General features: G+C 40.4%; 1 protein-coding gene across 1 annotated transcript; it reads left to right on the top strand.

Annotated features, from left to right (window-relative positions):
- Nucleotides 1-2165: 2165 nt before the first annotated feature.
- Nucleotides 2166-18176, top strand: LOC104680503 (zinc finger protein 484). Its single transcript, XM_030937493.1, is given in 7 exon segments — nucleotides 2166-2177; nucleotides 12967-13030; nucleotides 15469-15990; nucleotides 15993-16334; nucleotides 16337-16808; nucleotides 16810-17293; nucleotides 17296-18176. Coding segments are annotated over 7 exon segments (2388 nt in total). The 3' UTR covers nucleotides 17788-18176.
- Nucleotides 18177-19922: the final 1746 nt, after the last annotated feature.

Raw genomic sequence — 19922 nt, 5'->3', positions numbered from 1 at the left:
TTTTGTTCTTTAATTAGTGAACATATTTTTTAAGACTAGCTATGACACTATCATTTGATTTTGATCTTTTCATCAATTGTTTGGAATTAGTGGTCTCTCTTTTTTTTTTTAAACTTAGGAGTGTAATTTACAGGATCCATCTTTTTGCCATTGGATTTTCCATGGTGCACTTAATTTCAATAGTGACCCAATCCAGTAGCCTCTTCAGAGAAGAAGCAATCCCAAGGATGCCCCCATTTTCCAGAAAGAGGCTAAGATAGCAAAACAATTGTTGCCACAGACGGTCAAGGATTGTGTTTGCCTCCAGTAACCCACAAATTTGTGGGGAGGCTGCCACTCATAGACGTGTTAATCTGTGACACTGGGTAGGGCCTCCTGAATTGTACTTTCTCAGTACTCACTAGGCAACAAAAATTGAGATGACAAAATCCCCCCTTATGGATGGGACTTCTTATGACATACTCTCCCAAGAGCTTGGCACATTCAGAACAAAAAAAATCTCAGGATCCTAGCCATTTTCAGGCTGGCCACTTGACATGACCTGGAAATCAGATCCCCTGAATGGTGGAGACCAAGAGAGAGTGGTCACAAATCTAGCTTGGTCACAAATCTAGCTCTCAAAGACATAAAACAAGACAATGGGGAATTTTATCTGGTACCTCTCTTTATGGACAACACAGAAGGACAAAGACAAAAGAAAATACTATTTCTGGGAGAAAAGGAATTAGCCAATGTGAATATCCATAATACAAAGTACCAAAAAGTACACCACAGTAGCTACACCCCAGGACAAGTCACACGAAACCTTTTTTCCCATTAATCAAAACCTTGCAGAGGAGACAAACTGATTTTTACTGTCCATTCAACCAGATTACACTGAGAGAGAGTCTGGGAGCCGAACTGGTAAGAAATTCTTACCTTTTTGCCAGTTTGTTAGATTCCTGGGTTCTCTTCATTGTACCTTTCAGAATAGAGCAACTTTGGTGACCCTGCTTACTGCACCATAACTGTGGGGGTCAGGGCCCTTGGCCCCCTAGACATTGAACAATCACTAACATGAGGCAGATTGGTTAATAGGAGAAAAGGGATACAAATATATTTAACGTGTATACACGGAAGCCTTCAGAATGAGGCTCCAGGATCGGGAGTCCCCAACCCCTGGGCTATGGACCGGTAACGGTCTATGGCCTCTTAGGAGTCTAGCTGCACAGCAGGAAGTGAGCAGCAGGCCAGCGAGCATTACCGCCCTACCTCCACCTCCTGTCAGATCCCCAGTGGCATTAGATTCTCAGCAGTGTGAACCTTATTGTGAACTCTAGATTGTGCATTCCTTATGATAATCTAACTAAAGCCTGATGATCTGAGGTGGAACAGTTTCATGCCAAACCCCCCAACTCCCGTGCCCCTGTCCATGGAATAACTGTCTTCTACAAAACTGGTCCCTGGTCCCAAAAATGTTGGGGACTGCTAACCCAGATTACATTTCAAAGCCCCTTTTAAATTAGTAGAAACATCTCACTTATTGAATTTAATATGCAGAAAACCCCCAAATCTGAGGTTTTTGAATGTCTGATTCCACTGTGAGTTTTATCTCATTGCTCTAATTCATTGCCTCTGAACCAGTTTGATTTTGCCCTCCAGGGGACATTTAGCCAAGTCTGGTGACATTTTGGTTGTCACAGGTGGGGAGGTGGGAGGGTAGTTCTTATATCTACTCTGTATGGGTCAAGGATTATGGTAAACATCCTATAATGCACAGCACTGCACCACACAATGAATTATCCTGCCCAATATTGTTATGGTTGAGAAATTCATGATACTTTGTTTCCTTGGGTGATTTATGCTTTTGAATGTGAGCTTACCTTGGAGTTTTGTCTATAGGAATTCTGATAGGTCTAGTTTAAGTTTGTTTTCCACCATAGATGATTAGCTACTGCCAATTGCCTGAGGACACTACCATCCTGGAACAACTTTAATTTCTCAGCCTGGGTTTTTTTGAGACCACATGTAATATGTCAATTTGCTCCATGTTACCACCTTTCCCAAAAGCAAACCCAACCCAACCAAAACCCTAGTTAAGGCCATTCGTGTTTACATATGCTAAGAGAATTTTCTTTCTGTCTCCCAGTATCAAGATTAAGACAAGAAGTTTGCCCCCCTTCAGCATGTCGAGTCATGTGAGGGTGGCTGCCCTCTGGGGCTGCAGCTTTCTCACTTTGGAAGACTTATGAGTTTTTTCCTGTGCCCTGCACAGTGAAGAACAAAGAAACTAGTGAGTGACAGTTTGATGAGACATAGATATACACATAGCTTCAAAGAATCTCTCCATAAAGTACTTATTCATTATAAAGGGAAAAAATAATAACTTCATAGGGAAGAAACCTGGTGGATGACATCTTAAGTGATCAAAGTTACCACCATGACTAATGATACAAACCAACATTATATGCCTCCTGATGTGATGTGATGTGCTAGAAAGAACACAACATCACTTATATAGTATTTCTGCCAAAGAAGCATAATCTGCATTTTCATGTTAAAGTGAAGTTGATTATATATAGCATTGTTAAAAATGATTTTGGAGTTTTTCTCTTCATAAAATTTTAAGGTTGTAAAGTTGACGGTCTGTTTTTAATTCACTTTCACAAGTTGTAAATGTTTTGCAAATATTTTTTTTCCTGTAAGATTTATTTCTTAGCAGGTTAACCTAGATAAATTTATTTCCCAATGGTTACTTTGTTTAATGTTATGGTGCTTGTACACTAAATAATCTCTAAGGATAAGACTCAATATAATTTGTTGTTTATTTTGCATATTTATAAACATTTTTGCCTCAAATTATGAAAAAGTTTTTCCTAAAATTTTCTGGTAGATGTGCTGTCTCTTAACGTTCTCCTTAGCTGTCAATTGATTTCCTTATTTATTTAACTATTTTAAAGTTCTTTATAATAGTTTTTATTCATAAATCAAGTGCTTTTACTCTTACAATAAAAATATACACTTATATTTCCACTCACAATGCACTTAAAGAAAATTTTCAGTCCTGGTTACATTTAAAATAGTTACCTATATTTATCTGGATATTGAGAATATCTGAATCAAAAATCCATTGATAGCATCTACTAAAGCTGAACATTCACACATTGCATGAAATAGGAAAGGAGGGCTTATGTTCTCCAATAGGTGTGTTCATAGCAGTTTAGTCATAAAATCCCCAAACTGCCTATCAACAGTAGTGTGTCTCAATAGGAGACTGTATAAGGACATTTTAGTATACTTATACAATCAAGCAGTGGCAAAAAAAATAAACTATTGCTTTATGCACTAACATGGATAAATATCACAGACTTATTGATAAATGAAAGAAGTCAGAAATGAAAGGCTGAAAATTGTATGAGCCATGTATGTGAAAGTCAAGAATAGACAAAACCAACCTACAGTGACAGATGTCAGAATGATGGTTATATTGAGGGTAAGAATATGGCTATAGCCTTCTGGGATGCTGAAAATATTCTCTATATTGATTGGGGTATGGGTTAAAAGGATCTATACATGTCTAGAAAGTTATCAAGCTGTGCAGTTAAGGCCTATGTATTTTACTATATGTAATCTATAGCATATTTCAATAAAAAATCTGAATGTCTTTGTTATGGCTTAATGTTATTGTATTGATTAGGTTTTAGTCTAAAATATCACGCACAAATTCATGAGATACCAGATAGGTGTTCAGTTATTTAATCTTGGGTCAAGGTAAAGTCAAATGAACTTTGGCCAAATGCTAAGATGTTGACGTAACAACAGTCAAGCAAAGCCACTAGGAAGAATAGGAAGATCACAGAAAGACATATGTATACGTGGGTACTCAAGGTAAAATAAAAGACACTCTAAATCAGTGGGAAAAACTGATAATTTGGTAAATGGTGTTGGGTAAAAGGTGTTGGCAGAAATATGAAGAAAACTAAAATTGATTCCTACCTCACATCACTTACAATGATTCCTACTTCACATCACTTACAAAGGTGAATTCTATACGGATTAAACAGCTAAATGTGAACAGTACAACTGTAAAGTTAATTTAAAAAATGTGGGAAGGGACTTCTTAAAACCTCAAAATGTTATAGCATAAGATAAAAAGAAAAAGATGGTTTTGCTCACAACAAAATTAAGGATGAAGTTAACAGACTGAGAGAAGTTATTTACAATGTCTGAAATTGACAAAGGGCCAATACCTACACATACAAGAAACTTCAACAAGTCAAAATACGCAAAAAACAGGCCAGGGGCACTGGCTGATGCCTATAATCCCAGCACTTTGGAAGGCCAAGGTGGGAGGATCACTTGAGCCCAGGAGTTCAAGACCAGCCTGCACAACACGGTGAAACCCCACCTCTACTAAAAATACAGAAAATAACCGAGTGTAGTGGTGCATACCTATAGTCCCAGCTGTTTGGGAGGCTGAGGTGGGAAGATCACCTGAGGTCAAGGCTGCAGTGAGCTGTGATCATGTCTTTGCACTGCAGCTTGGGTGACAGAGTGAGACCCTGCTACAAAAAAAAAAAAAAAAAAAAAAAGGAAAAGAAAAGAAAAAAAACAAATATCGAAACAAAAGATAGTTCATAGGAGAAGAAACCCAAGAGGCCAAAAGCATATGAAGAGACATTTAAATCTTTTAGTTAACACCAAAGATGCAAATTTAAACAATAATGATATATTATTTTAGACTGGCAAAAATTAGAAAGGTGGAGAATGGGCAGGATGGTAGTGATGTGGAATATAGGAACCTTAGGTACTCTGGCAGTTCTACAGAGCAACGTGCTAGTACCTAATTGTATTATGCATGTGTGTACCTAGTGACCCAGCAGTTTCACTTCCAGACAGATACTCCAAAAAATTCTCACACAGTTCTGTCAGGGGACATAGAAGAATAGGTTCATTATAGTGTTGCTCACAGTAGAGCAGAGGTGATGCTAACCTGGTTGTCTGTGTTCTGAAAATGTGCATGCCTACATATGGTATTGCAAAACAGTTGGAAGAAACTGTCTAGATGTAAACAAAGCAATATGAATAGCCCTTTGAACAAAAAAAAAAGAGTAAGGAACATAATGAGTTATGCAATACATGCATTCAAAAATAGTACATATTTTGTAAAAACATCCAAAATAAGAGGCTACACATTGAAAACACTGGAATGTTAGGTTATTTATGCCAAGTGAAGAGTAGGGACTGGGGAGTAGTCTCACTATGTGGAAAACAAATTTGCAATTAACTCCCAATTTTCAGAACGATGTGTCTCCCTCCTTGCTGCTGTGTTGAATGTCCAAAGAAAAGCCTCTCTGATTCACTTTCCCTAGGATGTGAACCTAATTTTTCCTTCCCAGGACTTGATGAATCCCACTCTGGCCACGCTACTCAACCCTGCTTTCTAAGGCACTTGGAGCCCTAGTCCTAACCTTTAGGTTTCTGCTGTGGGACTCAGGGTGCTCTCTATGGACATCATTCTCTAGGGCATTTAAGGCTGAGTTTTCCCTGATGCTCTATCACCCTTTTCCCACCAAATTTGTGGACACGGCACTTCCACTGACATCTTCTATTCTCTTTGCCTTTCATTCTATACTTTTTTTTCCTTTTTTTTTTGAGAAAGAGTCTCGCTCTGTTGTCCAGACTGGAGTGCAGTGGTGCGATCTCGGCTCACTGCAAGCTCCGCCTCCCGGGTTCACGCCATTCTCCTGCCTCAACCTCCCAAGTAGCTGGGGCTACAGGCGCCCGCCACCATGCCCGGCTAATGTTTTGTATTTTTTTAGTAGAGGCGGGGTTTCACCGTGTTAGCCAGGATGGTCTGGATCTCCTGACCTCGTGATCCACCCACCTCGGCCTCCCAAAGTGCTGGGATTACAGGCGTGAGCCACCGCGCCTGGCCTCAGGCTATACTTTTAAAAACATTTCATTACCGTCATTTTTCTGGAGTTTTAAGAGGGAGCAGGGATTTTGAATTAATCTGTTGGGTGTAAGTGCACTGGAAGCTGCAAACTTATCCTTTGGAAGAATATTTTTTAAACCTGTGCTTTTCAGGGCATACAGGATTCACAAAGTACTTTCTAACTTTCCAACAGTCATTTAAATTATAAAATCTTAACTAAGATCATAATAATATTGAGTCATGTGGGGGGAATTGTAGCTTAATTCCTCATTAATTATTTTTAGAATTGGCAATCCAGGTGAAAGATGCTTAGAACCTGGATCTAGACAGTTGCAGTAGATAGAGAAAGGAGGAGCACATGAGAGAGACTAAAAAGGCAGAAATGGTACAAATTACAAAAGGTGACAGAGGATGACTCTAGATAGCTCTTACAACTGCCATTTGTGGAAAAAGGCATTATAGGAGGAGGAGGAACTGATGAGGAGGTTTTAAAACATAGTTTTATTACTATTCAGATATGGTAAGGCCAACAGATCAGAAGATAATTGCCATTAAAAAGAGCTTGGGGGGAGGCCGAGACGGGCGGATCACGAGGTCAGGAGATCGAGACCATCCTGGCTAACATGGTGAAACCCCGTCTCTACTAAAAATACAAAAACTAGCCGGGCGAGGTGGCGGGCGCCTGTAGTCCCAGCTACTCGGGAGGCTGAGGCAGGAGAATGGCGTAAACCCGGGAGGCGGAGCTTGCAGTGAGCTGAGATCTGGCCACTGCACTCCAGACCGGGCGACAGAACGAGACTCCGCCTCAAAAAAAAAAAAAAAAAAAAAAAAAGAGCTTGGGTCGGGCGCGGTGGCTCAAGCCTGTAATCCCAGCACTTTGGGAGGCCGAGACGGGCGGATCACGAGGTCAGGAGATCGAGACCCTCCTGGCTAAGACGGTGAAACGCCGTCTCTACTAAAAAATACAAAAAGCCGGGCGAGGTGGCGGGTGCCTGTAGCCCCAGCTACTCGGGAGGCTGAGGCAGGAGAATGGCTTAAACCTGGGATGCGGAGCTTGCAGTGAGCTGAGATCTGGCCACTGCACTCCAGCCTGGGCGACAGAGCGAGACTCCGTCTCAAAAAAAAAAAAAAAAAAAAAAGAGCATGATATACTTGTATATCCCAAGAGGAGGGAGGATGCCACACCAGGGGAGGATGCCTGAGAAGCACCAGGGTCTATCCGGAGGCAGAGGGAGGATGGGGACTATGGGCAAGAGTCCATAGTCTCATGGTTTTTGAGGGAAGGAAACCATATTATGAGTTTTGAGGGAAGGAACAGGTGAGGCGGAGTAAGCAGGCTTAGGATTCACTGGTTTGAATCATTTCAGTGGGCTCTGGGGCACTGGGCAATCCCTCGTTGTCTTGTAGTTGGCCCTGGGTGATTATGGCAGGGGAATAGTGGTCCCGAGTAAGAGCCTGATAGAGGAGGTGGTGGGGCTATGAGTTGATAGGTTTGCAATTGAAAGGTGTGCTCTAGGATGAGTTGTTTGGTATCTCCAGGATATGTGTGACCCTCGGAGGGACAATGCCTCCAGTATCAGCAAGATCCCAGTATGTCAAGGCATCAAAATACAGCAAAAAATAAAAAGAAGACATGATGAATACAGTGAGGAGAGCTGAAGCCACATGCACATGCTGAGTTTCAGGTGTCCTGTCTATGAGCCTTCAAGAGGAGATGTCTGTAGGTGGTTGGAGCTCATTTTCAGCTCAGCACAGAGGTTTATTCTGGAGACTTAAATCTGGGGACCAGCTAGAAGAAGCAGTGACAATCACGAGTTTGCATAAGAAAGGGAAGAGGAGAAGCCCCAGTGGTTCAGGAGGAAAACAGAAAGGAGATCTCACAAAGGAGATAAAGCAGGAGAGCGGCACTTGAGGGTGGTGTGGCAGACAGATGGAGGTGACAACACACCACTGTGCAGGCACTCCAGCAATGCTCTCTTCTAGCAGAAGGAAGTGGCAGAGGGAAAGGAAGTTGGGAGAGTAACCAGGACATTGTTGGTGGGGCTGAGGCCTACTTAAGTGCAACCTTTTAGGAATCCTCATGCCTTTCCCCAGTCAGGGTCACTGTCTTACCTGGGCGCCTTCCACTGGTCTTCTACTTTTCTTTTTTTAAAAAAAATGGGGGTAAAGTACACATAATATAAAACTTGCCACCTTTGCCATTTTTAAGCATGTGGTTCAGTAGTGTTATCTGTAGAAGTTTTCTTTCTAGGCTCCTGCTTTCTTGCTTTTTTCTCTCTTTCCCTAGAAAAGGTTTATTCTTTCTACCTCCATCAGGGTCTTAGATCATTTCCTTATGCATTCAAATACTCATAGATCTACCTTCTTAAAAAATTACTGTGCATTACAGCTTCAGTTCCTGCTGTTTCTTCTCATTTTGTCTCTTTCCCCTAAGAATTGTCATCTAGAGATGGGCTTATCTGAAGTCCCCCCATGCCTCTTCTCTAACTGTTGATTTTGAGGGTACCATTGACATTTTATTCCTACTTGGCTAGTGCAACACAACACTGACTTGATCTTTCTAATTTATTTATTTTCATATCTTACAAAAAGTTTTTTTAATCTCATGTACAGGTATATCCTGTACAGATTAAGTTAATAATTATAGCCTTAGTTTTTAGTCAATATCATCATCAGTGTATTTAAGGCTCTCCTCTTATTTTATTTATTCTTTTTAATCATCAGTCTCCATACTCATTTTTATCCTTCCAAGAGGCAACTGTTCTAATATAGTTGACATGTTTTGCCATTTATCCTTAAATTTGTGGGATATTTGTAAAATCTGAGTTGCTGGCATTGCTAATTTGTAGAAAAGGTACTGTATTATATATCCTACTCAGTTTTTTTTCTCAAATTGGTCCATGTTGCAATGCATTTTTCTAATTTCTACATATCATTCTGTAGTGCACATATATGTCACATTTTACTTGTCCAGCTTTTCAGCTACTACAAACAGTACCGCAATATGTTTCTTCATGAATTATTCTTATTGGAAATGAGAATTTCTTCTTTTTTTTTCCCTTTTTTTTTTCTGAGATGGAGTCTTACTCTGACCCCCAGGCTGGAGTGCAGTGGCGCAATCTCAGCTCACTGCAAGCTCCGCCTCCCGGGTTCATACCATTCTCCTGCCTCAGCCTCCCAAGTAGCTGGGACTACAGGTGCCCGCCACCACGCCCAGCTAATTTTTTGTATTTTTAGTAGAGATGGGGTTTCACCGTGTTCGCCAGGATGGTCTCAATCTACTGACCTCGTGATCTGCCCGCCTCGGCCTCCCAAAGTGCTGGGATTACAGGCGTGAGCCACCGCGCCCGGCCAGAAATGAGACTTTCTTAAGGAAGAGGAGTGGGATTGCTTATATGATGAGATATAAGCACATTGTTTTCCAGATTGGCTGTGTCACTCTGTAGTCCCTGGAACTTTGTACAAGGTTATTAGGTTTCCCACATCCCTATCCATACCTAGTGTTATCCAAATTTTTAATAATTTGGCTAATCTGATGGGTTTTAATTTCTAATTATTATTTAATTTGTATTTCCTAATAAAATACTTTGAACATCTCATTCTGTATCCTTCATTTTTTTTTCTTTTTTTCTTTTTTTTTTTTTTGAGACGGAGTCTTGCTCTGTTGCCCAGGCTAGAGTGCAATGGCCAGATTGTATCCTGCATTTTTGATGTTCAACTGCTGACATTTTCTTTTTTTTTTTTTATACAGAGTCTCGCTCTGTTGCCCAGCCTGGACTGCAGTAGTGCAATCTCGGCTCACTGCAACCTCCGCCTCCTGGGTGCACGCCATTCTCCTGCCTCAGCCTCCCGAGTAGCTGGGACTACAGGTGCCTGCCACCACGCCCGGCTAATTTTTTGTATTTTTAGTAGATACAGGGTTTCGCCGTGTTAGCCAGGATGGTCTCGATCTCCTGACCTCGTGATCCGCTCGCCTCGGCCTCCCAAAGTGCTGGGATTACAGGCGTGAGCCACCGTGCCCAGCCTCAACTGCTGACATTTTCTAAGCCTCACCCCTCTCTCTTTTTCTCCCCACACCTGGACAAACTGAGAAAAAAGCCCATGTATTCCCTCCATTGGTGCTGGGAAATTCCAACTACATAAGGGAATAGTTAGCCTAGCCCCACCACCCCCGCTCTAAACCCTAAGACAGTCCTTTCCTTGCTCACTCTAGCCCCATCTGGACCTGCTTGGAGCTGTCCCCAGAAAGCCTCATTATGTGAGTAATGAGTCTTTTTATACCCTCTTACTGTGACTCATTATGTGAGTAATGAGTCTTTTTATACCCTCTCATCATCACTCTTGGCATCTGAACCAAGTTTGGGGTGGGGTCCATTTCTCCTTGCAGGTCATTTACAGCTGGGGCAGTGAGCAGGATGTCAAGGTAATAATCACCCCCACAGGGGTCTTTCTTCTCTTCCCAACTGGTTATACTACCTGCTGGCAAGTATGCACTTTGCCTCTGTCCTATACATAACTAGCCTACATTAGAAGTTATTATGGACATTTAGAGGCAGGTGTAAGGGCTTTGGGTCCTCCTTAAAGTTGCCCAGGGCCATGTGTCTCAGCCCAGACCTATCTGTGTCTCAGATTATGTATCTCAGCTGCAGCATAAGCTCTGAGTGATAAGTGGCTCATGGGAACAACTTTTACTCTAAAACTGTTATTTGTGTGTCTCAGTCAGGCGTTGGCCCTGTTGTATACAGCACTCAGGGGAAAGACCAATACTGTCTGCATATAAGGGTCTGGCTGTTTGTGTGAAGGAAGACAAGATACAATGTAGCATGCCAAAAGCAGGTGGCTTGCCTTTCAAATTGTTGGCATCTTCTCTTGGGTTTTTTACTTTTCCCTCTAATCTATCTTCTCAGATGATTCAAAATGTTATCTTGGAGTTTTTTACTTTTCCCTCTAATCCATCTCTCAGATAATTGATTCTGCTTTTCTAGCTATTTTTCTCATTTAGAAAAGCCTCTTTCTTACCTCCCAGTCATATCACCTACAACCATGTCTATATTTTCTCATGTCTCAATTATTCTAATCCTGTTTGTGATAATCCCATTTTTTCTTTTTCACTATTTCATCTCAGATGCTGCTGATAGATTTCACTACTTAAAACATTGTGTGCTGTGTTCATCCTGTCATAGCTACATGGAACAAAACTAAAGTTACTACTTAATATCTAACATGTGACAGATTCTCCTCTCAGTAGGTTTGTAAGCTAGAGAAAGAATATGGCCTCCTATCTGCAATTCACATTTGTGCCTGTTTTCTATAACCATTTCTACCCCATGTTATTCTTTCATTCTCCCTCTTCACTGAGCCCTTTGATTATTATGTTATCTATCTGTGTATTCAAATAATACATGTATTTTGGCTGGGCACAGTGGTTCATGCCTGTAATCCCAGCACTTTGGGAAGCCGAGGTGGGTGGACCACCTGAGGTCAGGAGTTTGAGACCAATATGGCCAACATGGCGAAACCCCATCTCTACTAAAAGTGCGAAAATTAGCCAGGCAAGGTGGCAGGCGCCTGTAATCCCAGCTACTCAGGAGGCTGAGGCAGGAGAATCACTTGAACCCAGGAGGTGGAGGTTGCAGTGAGCCGAGATGACGCCATGGCACTCCAGCCTGGGTGACAAGAACGACACTCCGTCTCAAAAAACAAAACAAAAAAAGGCTTGGCGTGGGGGCTCATGCCTGTAATCCCAGCACTTTGGGAGGCCCAGGCAGGCAGATCACAAGGTCAGGAGATCGAGACCATCCTGGCTAACATGGTGAAACCCCGTCTCTACTAAAAATACAAAAAAAGAAAAAAAAATTAGCCAGACATAGTGGCAGGCGCCTGAAGTCCCAGCTACTCAGGACGCTGAGGCGGGAGAATGGCGTGAACCCAGGAGGCGGAGCTTGCAGTGAGCTGAGATCGTGCCACTGCACTCCAGCCTGGGTGACAGAGTGAGACTCCATCTCAATAATAATAATAATAATAATAATAATAATAATAATAATAATACACATATTTTGTGCTCAGCTTTCACTTACTCCTTGAATTGGACCTATTCAGAGAAACCTACATTAAATTATGTGATAACTGAGTATTTTACCCTTGTACATTAAAAAGCAAAGTTTCTGTAGAAAATAGTGAAATTAAACTCCTGAATTTGTGTTATAAGAAGAGGAGGTCGTTTTGCTCTATTTCAGAAAGACTTTAAAATTTTTCTTCTAGGAACAATTCAAAGGGCTAGAAAAACTAATTCGAAAGAGAGGGTAACTGCATGAAATCTTGAAAATTTCAATCTTTGTGCATTACACATTTGTTAACATGCACGTCTATGCCAATTCAAATATAAATATGAGTGGTTCAAAGTATCTTTTTGTTGTTTGTTTTTAAGTTAAAAGAGAGCCTCTCTGGAGTTGTGGTGAAATTTGAAATTAGCGTTTAAAGCAGAGAACCCCAAATGATTAATGAAGAACAATGAATTTTGAATAGAAACAAAAGATCAGAAAAAGGAAGCTTAAATGGAGAAAATGAAAAGACTGCATGTTTGGGTTCATTGATAAAATAGACTGCAGTGACTAATGGATAGATGTGTGTTAGTCCCTTTTCTGTGGCCATAACACTGGGCAACTCTGTTTCCATGGCCGTTCAGGAAGAAAGTTTCTAGAAAGTCATTGTACCACCATCCCCTAGGGCAAGGGCTGACAAATTTTTTGTAAAGGCACAAAAGTGAATAGGCTCTGTGGACCATATGGCTGCTGTCACAACGACTCATTTCTGCAGTTGTAGCCCCAAAGCAGCTATAGGCAATGCATCAATGAATGGGTGTGGCTGTGTTCCAATAAAAACTTTATGGACACTGAAATTTGAATTTCATATAATTTTCACATGTTGTGAAGTAGTATTCTTCTTTCTATTAATTTTTTTAACATTTAAAAATGTAAAAGCCATTGTTAGCTTTTGGGTAGAGGCCTGGATTTGGCCCAAGGGCTTCAGTGTTCTGACCCCTGCCCTAGGGCATTGCCAGCTTTGTAGAACTGGGTGCTGCCAAGTTAGAATATACTGGTGGGAAAAGAAGAGGTTTGTGGGAGACAAACCCACTTTCTTAAGACATTGGCTTTATCACTCCCACTGATTAGTGAAAAAGAGTTACTCAGTCCCACCTAGTGACAAATGAAGCTGGACAAACCTAGTATTGTGAGGCAGCCAGGTGCTTGGCTACAAGCTTAATATTGTGAAGGAAAGGCACAGGTTTGATGAACAGCTTTCAGTCTCCTCCTCTGATGTCTGGTTCTTTCCTGTTATGTCTTCTATCAGATGCATTTATCACATCAGTACCCCAAACCAGGGATGAAGAATTCAACCATAGGCCAGACATGGTGGCTCACACCTGTAATCCCAGCACTTTGGGAGGCTGAGGCGGGCAGATCACTTGAGGTCAGGAGTTTGAGACCACCCTGGCCAATATGGTGAAACCCCATCTCTACCAAAAATACAAAAATTTGTATTTTTACAAATACATGTATGGTGGCACATGCCTGTAGTCCTAGCTACTCATGTGGCTAAGGCAGGAGAATTGCTTGAACCCGGGAGGTGGAGGTTGCAGTGAGCCGAGATCGTGCCATTGCACTCCAGCCACTCCAGCCTGGGTGATAGAGTGAGGCTCCATCTCAAAAGAAAATAGACCAATTGTTACATAGAGTTGATTCAAGGCAAACACAGAGAAATGAGAGAGGCTATATAAATCTAACAAATGTATATAAATTTTACTGTTTGGCCAAGTTAGGAATACTAAGATATTGTAATTTTACTATAAACACAAACACATTGGTATTTAGGGCACAGTGGATCATAGGGAAAAGAGCAAACAGGAAGATTGTAAGGATTTACAGATTAAGGATAAGAACTCTTCTATGGCTCAGTGTCCTCATCTGTAAACTAGAAGCAATAATAATACCAACAGCAAAGGGTTGCGATAAAGTGCTTTTTGTTTTTGTTTTTAAGAGACAGGGTCTCGGCTTGGCCTGCTGGCTCATGCCTGTAATCCCAACACTTTGGGAGGCCAAGGTGGACAGATACTTGAGGTAAGGAGTTCAAGACCAGCCTGGCCAACATGGTGAATCCCTGTCTCTACTAAAAATACAAAAATTAGCCAGGCCTGGTGGCACATGCCTGTAGTTTCAGCCACTCATGAGGCTAAGGCATGAGAATCCCTTGAACTCAGGAGGTGGAGGTTGCAGTGAGCTCTGATCATGCCATTACACTCTAGCCTGAGCAACAGAGTGAGACTCTGTCTTAAAAAAGAAAAAAAAAAAAAGAGAGAGAGACAAGGTCCCACTCTGTCACCCAGGCTGGAGTGTAATGGTGCAATCAGAGCTCACTGCAGCTTCAAACACCTGGGCTCAAGTGATCCTCCTGCTTCAGCCTCCTGAGTAGCTGGGACTATAGGCATGTATCACTAGGCCCAGCTATTTTTTTTTTTTTTCTGTAGAGATGGGGGTCTCACTATGTTGTCCAGGCAGGTCTCAAACTCTTGCACTCAAGCAATCCTTTCATCTCAGCCTCCTACAGTGCTGGGATGACAGGCATGAATCACTATACCTGGCTGTGATAAAGCTTAAGTGAATTAATATAGAACTTAGAACAGCACATCTAAATGATACTGTTTATCATATCATAACTGTATTAATGTTATTACTCTATATCATTGTATTACATATTATACACAAATGAGTTATTATACCTATATATATATTTAAAATACTTATGTACATTTGTTATATTTATATCGCTTCTCTCATTTCTCTGTTTGCCTTGAATCAACTGTTTTTGTTTGTTTTTGGAGGTGGAGTTTCACTCTTGTTGCCCAGGCTGGAGTGCAATGGCGAGATCTCGGCTCACCACAACTTCTGCCTCCTGGGTTCAAGTGATTCTCCTGCCTTGGCCTCCCAAGTAGCTGGGATTACAGGCATGCACCACCATGCCTGGTTAATTTTGTATTTTTAGTAGAGATGGGGTTTCTCCATGTTGGTCAGGCTGGTCTCGAACTCCCAACCTCAGGTGATCTGCCTGCTTTGGCCTCCCAAAGTGCTGGGATTACAGGCGTGAGCCACTGCACCCGGCCTGAATCAAAGGTCTATTGTATTTTTATTTATTTATTTATTTATTTTGGAGACAGAGTCTTGCTCTGTCACCCAGAGTAGAGTGCAGTACTGCAATTTCAGCTCACTGCAACCTCTGCCTTCAAGCCATTTCTTGCCTCAGCCACTTGAGCAGCTGGGATTACAAACATGTGCCACCATGCCTGGCTAATTTTTAGCAGAGACAATATTTTTAGTGTTTTTAGCAGAGACAGAGTTTTCTTATGTTGGCCAGGCTGGTCTCGAACTCCTGGCCTCAAGTGATCTGCCCACCTCAGCCTCCCAAAGTGCTGGGATTATAGGCATGAGACACCGCACCTGGCCTTATTTTCTGTTCATTGTTCTTTTTGTCAGTCTTATCTTTTCTTTCTTTTTTAGATGGGGACATTGGTTTTGGACCTTTACAACAGAGAATGTCTGAAGAAGTTTCTTTCCAGTCTGAGATTAATATTAATCTCTTCAAAAGAGATGACCCATATTCCATTTTAGAAGAATTGTGGAAAGATGATGAACACACAAGAAAATGTGGAGAAAACCAGAACAAACCTTTAAGTCATGTTGCCTTCACTAACAAGAAAACACTAGCTAACGACAGGGTATATGAATATAAGGACGTTGGGGAAATAGTTCATGTAAACACACACCTGGTTTCCTCAAGAAAAAGACTCCATAACTGTAACTCATTTGGAAAGAATTTGGAGCCCATTATAACTTTATATAATAGAAACAATGCAACAGAAAATTCTGATAAGACTATTGGAGATGGTGATATTTTCACTCATATGAATTCTCATACAGAAGTGACTGCTTGTGAATGTAATCAGTGTAGGAAATCTCTGCATCATAAGCAAGCTCTCATTCAACATCAGAAAATTCATACTAGAGACAGCCTCTATTTGTTCTCTATGTAAATGTTTTCTCCCCGAAGTCACATGCCTTTACACATGAGAGCATTTGTACTGAAGAAAAGCAGCATGAATGCCATGAATGTGAGGCAGTCTTCACTCAGAAGTCCCAGCTTGATGGCCGTCAGAGGGTTTATGCAGGAATATGCACTGAATATGAGAAGGATTTTTCCCTCAAGTCAAACCGTCAGAAAACTCCTGAGGGGAATTACTATAAATGCAGTGACTATGGAAGAGCCTTTATCCAGAAGTCAGATCTGTTCAGATGCCAGAGAATTCATTCTGGAGAAAAACCCTGTGAGTACAGTGAATGTGAGAAAAACCTCTGTCAGAATTCAAACGTAATATACATAAAAAAATTCATACTGGAGAGAAACACTTTGAATGTACTGAATGTGGAAAAGCTTTCACAAGGAAATCAACACTAAGTATGCATCAGAAAATCCATACAGTAGAAAAACCTTATGTATGTACTGAATGTGGGAAGGCCTTTATCTGGAAGTCACATTTTATCACACATGAAAGAATTCATACTGGAGAAAAACCCTATGAATGCAGTGACTGTGGGAAATCCTTTATTAAAAAATCACAACTCCATGTGCATCAGCGAATTCACACAGGAGAGAATCCCTTTATATGTTCAGAATGTGGGAAGGTCTTCACTCACGAGACAAATCTCATTATACACCAGAAAATCCATACAGGAGAAAGACCCTATATATGTACTGTATGTGGTAAGGCCTTTACTGACAGGTCAAATCTCATTAAGCACCAAAAAATTCATACTGGAGAGAAACCTTATAAATGCAGTGACTGAAAAATCATTCACCTGGAAGTCACGGCTCAGGATACATCGGAAGTGTCATACTGGAGAGAGACATTACGAATGCAGTGAATGTGGGAAAGCCTTCATTCAGAAGTCAACACTAAGTATGCACCAGAGAATTCATAGAGGGGAAAAACCATATGTTTGCACTGAATGTGGTAAGGCCTTCTTCCACAAATCCCATTTTATTACACATGAGAGAATTCATACTGGAGAGAAACCCTATGAATGCAGTATCTGTGGGAAATCCTTCACTAAGAAATCACAACTCCACGTACATCAGCAGATTCACACAGGAGAGAAACCCTATAGATGTGCTGAGTGTGGAAAGGCTTTTACTGACAGATCAAATCTTTTTACACACCAGAAAATTCACACTGGAGAGAAACCTTATAAATGTAGTGACTGTGGGAAAGCCTTCACTCGGAAGTCAGGTCTCCACATACATCAGCAATCCCATACTGGAGTATAATCCCACATTATGAGTGCAGTGAATGTGGGAAAGCCTTTGCAAGAAAATCAACACTAATTATGCATCAGAGAATTCATACCGGAGAGAAACCCTATATTTGTACTGAATGTGGGAAATCCTTCATCCAGAAGTCACACTTAAATAGACACAGGAGAATTCATACTGGAGAGAAACCCTATGAATGCAGTGACTGTGGGAAGTCTTTCATTAAGAAATCACAACTCCATGAGCATCATCGAATTCACACAGGAGAGAAACCATATATATGTGCTGAGTGTGGAAAGGCCTTCACCATCAGATCAAATTTTATTAAATACCAGAAAATTCATACTAAACAGAAACCCTGTAAGTGCAGTGACTTGAAGAAAGCCTTAAACTGGAAGCCACAACTCAGTATGCCTCAGAAATCTGACACTGGGGAAGTAGAGTGCTCAATGCCACAATTATGGTGTGGGGACTCAGGAGGTGACCAAGGCCAACTTTCTTCTATCTAGTTAGAATTATGAACATCTGGATCATATAGCCGATGTGCAGTTACGCTTATGGGGAGACACTTTTGAGAGTGTTAAGCATTGTATAGTGGTCATCTTTGGTTATTTGATACTGGTATTGTCAAGCTCCTGCAAATAATAGTAAATGTGCAAGGAGATGATTTGCAGTCTTTCTTGTTTCACTTTTTGAGCAAACAGTTTTATCAATCCAGGGCTGTTGAGTTTTTCATGTTCTGGGTACCAAAACTATTCAATATTGACCCCAAAAAATTCATTAATGAGTAGAGTGATGAGATAATTTTACATTGTCTAAGCAGCCTAAGGACACTGAGATCAAGGCAAAAGGAGGGCAGTTCAGGTCTATAATGAAAATGAATCAGCAGTTTTTGTGCAAACACTAAAGACAGAAAGGAAGGACTCTACTTTTTTTAAATTTTCTTTGGGAAGTCGCCATTATTTATTATTATATCTGTTAGTGTATGCTGGGGCAGAAGTTAGCCAAGAGGTCTGAAATTGCTCTTTGCCTATTTCTCAAAAGTCTATTTCCCCAGTGATGTAAGCAACAGTGCCCTAACTACTTATTACCTTAGAACTAGCACTAAGATCATGGAAATTAGCTACAGGGACCCAGATCTAGATAGCAGCACTTTAGATCCTCAGCTTTGACCACAGAAACCTGCACTTTTTTGATGTTGTTGTTACCAACTCCTGTTTGAAAAATAGGACAAATTAAGAAAATGGATATCAAATCCTAAAATTTTTCCCACTAATTTTGTTAGTACATTCTCTACATGTTTGTTACTTGCTAGATTACCATTCACTTAGAAGATAAAATGTAGTTGAACATTTGGAAGACTTCTCCTTTTATCTCCTCACAATCTCTACAAACTAATCTTAATTTTGTTTTTCAAATTCTCTGTATTTGAGTAGACTATTTTTCTTCTATCAAATACTAAAAGAAGTGTGTTGTGATTTTACAAATAATTGTGAATTTGTCTCCTTTAGAGCTACTTATTTTTGCTTTATATATTTTGTTTTTGATTTTACATACAATTTAGAATTGTTATAATCTTCCTTGTTAATTGACACATTATCATTACTAGATGTTTATTTTTATCTCTAGTAATTTTTGCCTTAAATGTACTATGTCAGATACTAATATAATGCACATACAGATTAAAAGCTAATGTAAATTAGTACTAACAACATTTCTGGACAAGGGGAGAAGTTATAACATTAATTTCATTTATTTGTCTCTCATATGGTATTGATGTTGTATATCTGGACTCTGTATGTGGTGAACATAGCCAGTCATTATTTAAGTCAATAGCCATTTAAATTAACCCACATATTTATCATTTTAATTACTGTTTTATTTTTCCTGTCCTGTAAGTTTTCCTCTAGAATTATTTTGCTTGTTACTGAAGAACACCCTTTAGTATTAATTTTACTGTGAGTTTGCTGGTGACAAATTGTTCTTTGTTTGTTGGCAGTGTTTTATTTTGCCTTCATATTTGAAGGATACTTTTACTGAATATAGAATTCTAAGTTGAAAGTTGTTTTCTATTAGTATTTTGATGATATTTTATTTTGGTCTGTCTTTTATCATTTTATTGAGAAGTAAGCTTTATATAATTACCTTTGCAGGCAATCTGCTTTTCTGTCTCCTTTGAAATTTATCTATTTGCCTTTGTTTTTTAACAGTTGCACATTGATATGCCTAGGTGTATTTATCTTCCTTGGGGTTTATAATATTTTTTAAATCTGTGGCTTAGTGGTTTTGGGGGGTGCGTGTGTGTGTGTGTGTGTGTGTGTGTGTGTGCGCGCGTGCGCACACGTGCATTTGGGGAAATTCCTAGCTATTATCTATTCAAATTATGCATCTGCCTCATTCTCTTTCTCTGTTTCTTTTAGGGATAGCCTTATTACCTAGATCTCCTGTTGGCCTGTTTTCTAACGGTTATTTTTCTTGAGTTTTGGTGATGTCCTATGTCCTCATATGGTGATTTTTGTATCACTTGCCAGACAATATATATTAAAATTGTAGAGGTAATAAGATGGTCTGGATAATATCTTCTTCCAGAGAGGATTTGCCATAGCTTCTAACATAGCTTCTTAGGCTAGGATCAGTAGTAATC

Source organism: Rhinopithecus roxellana, chromosome 9, assembly GCF_007565055.1.
Source record: "Rhinopithecus roxellana isolate Shanxi Qingling chromosome 9, ASM756505v1, whole genome shotgun sequence".
Lineage (NCBI taxonomy): Eukaryota > Metazoa > Chordata > Mammalia > Primates > Cercopithecidae > Rhinopithecus > Rhinopithecus roxellana.
Note: the sequence above shows the minus strand (reverse complement) of the source record. Positions and strands in the feature narration are given on the sequence as shown.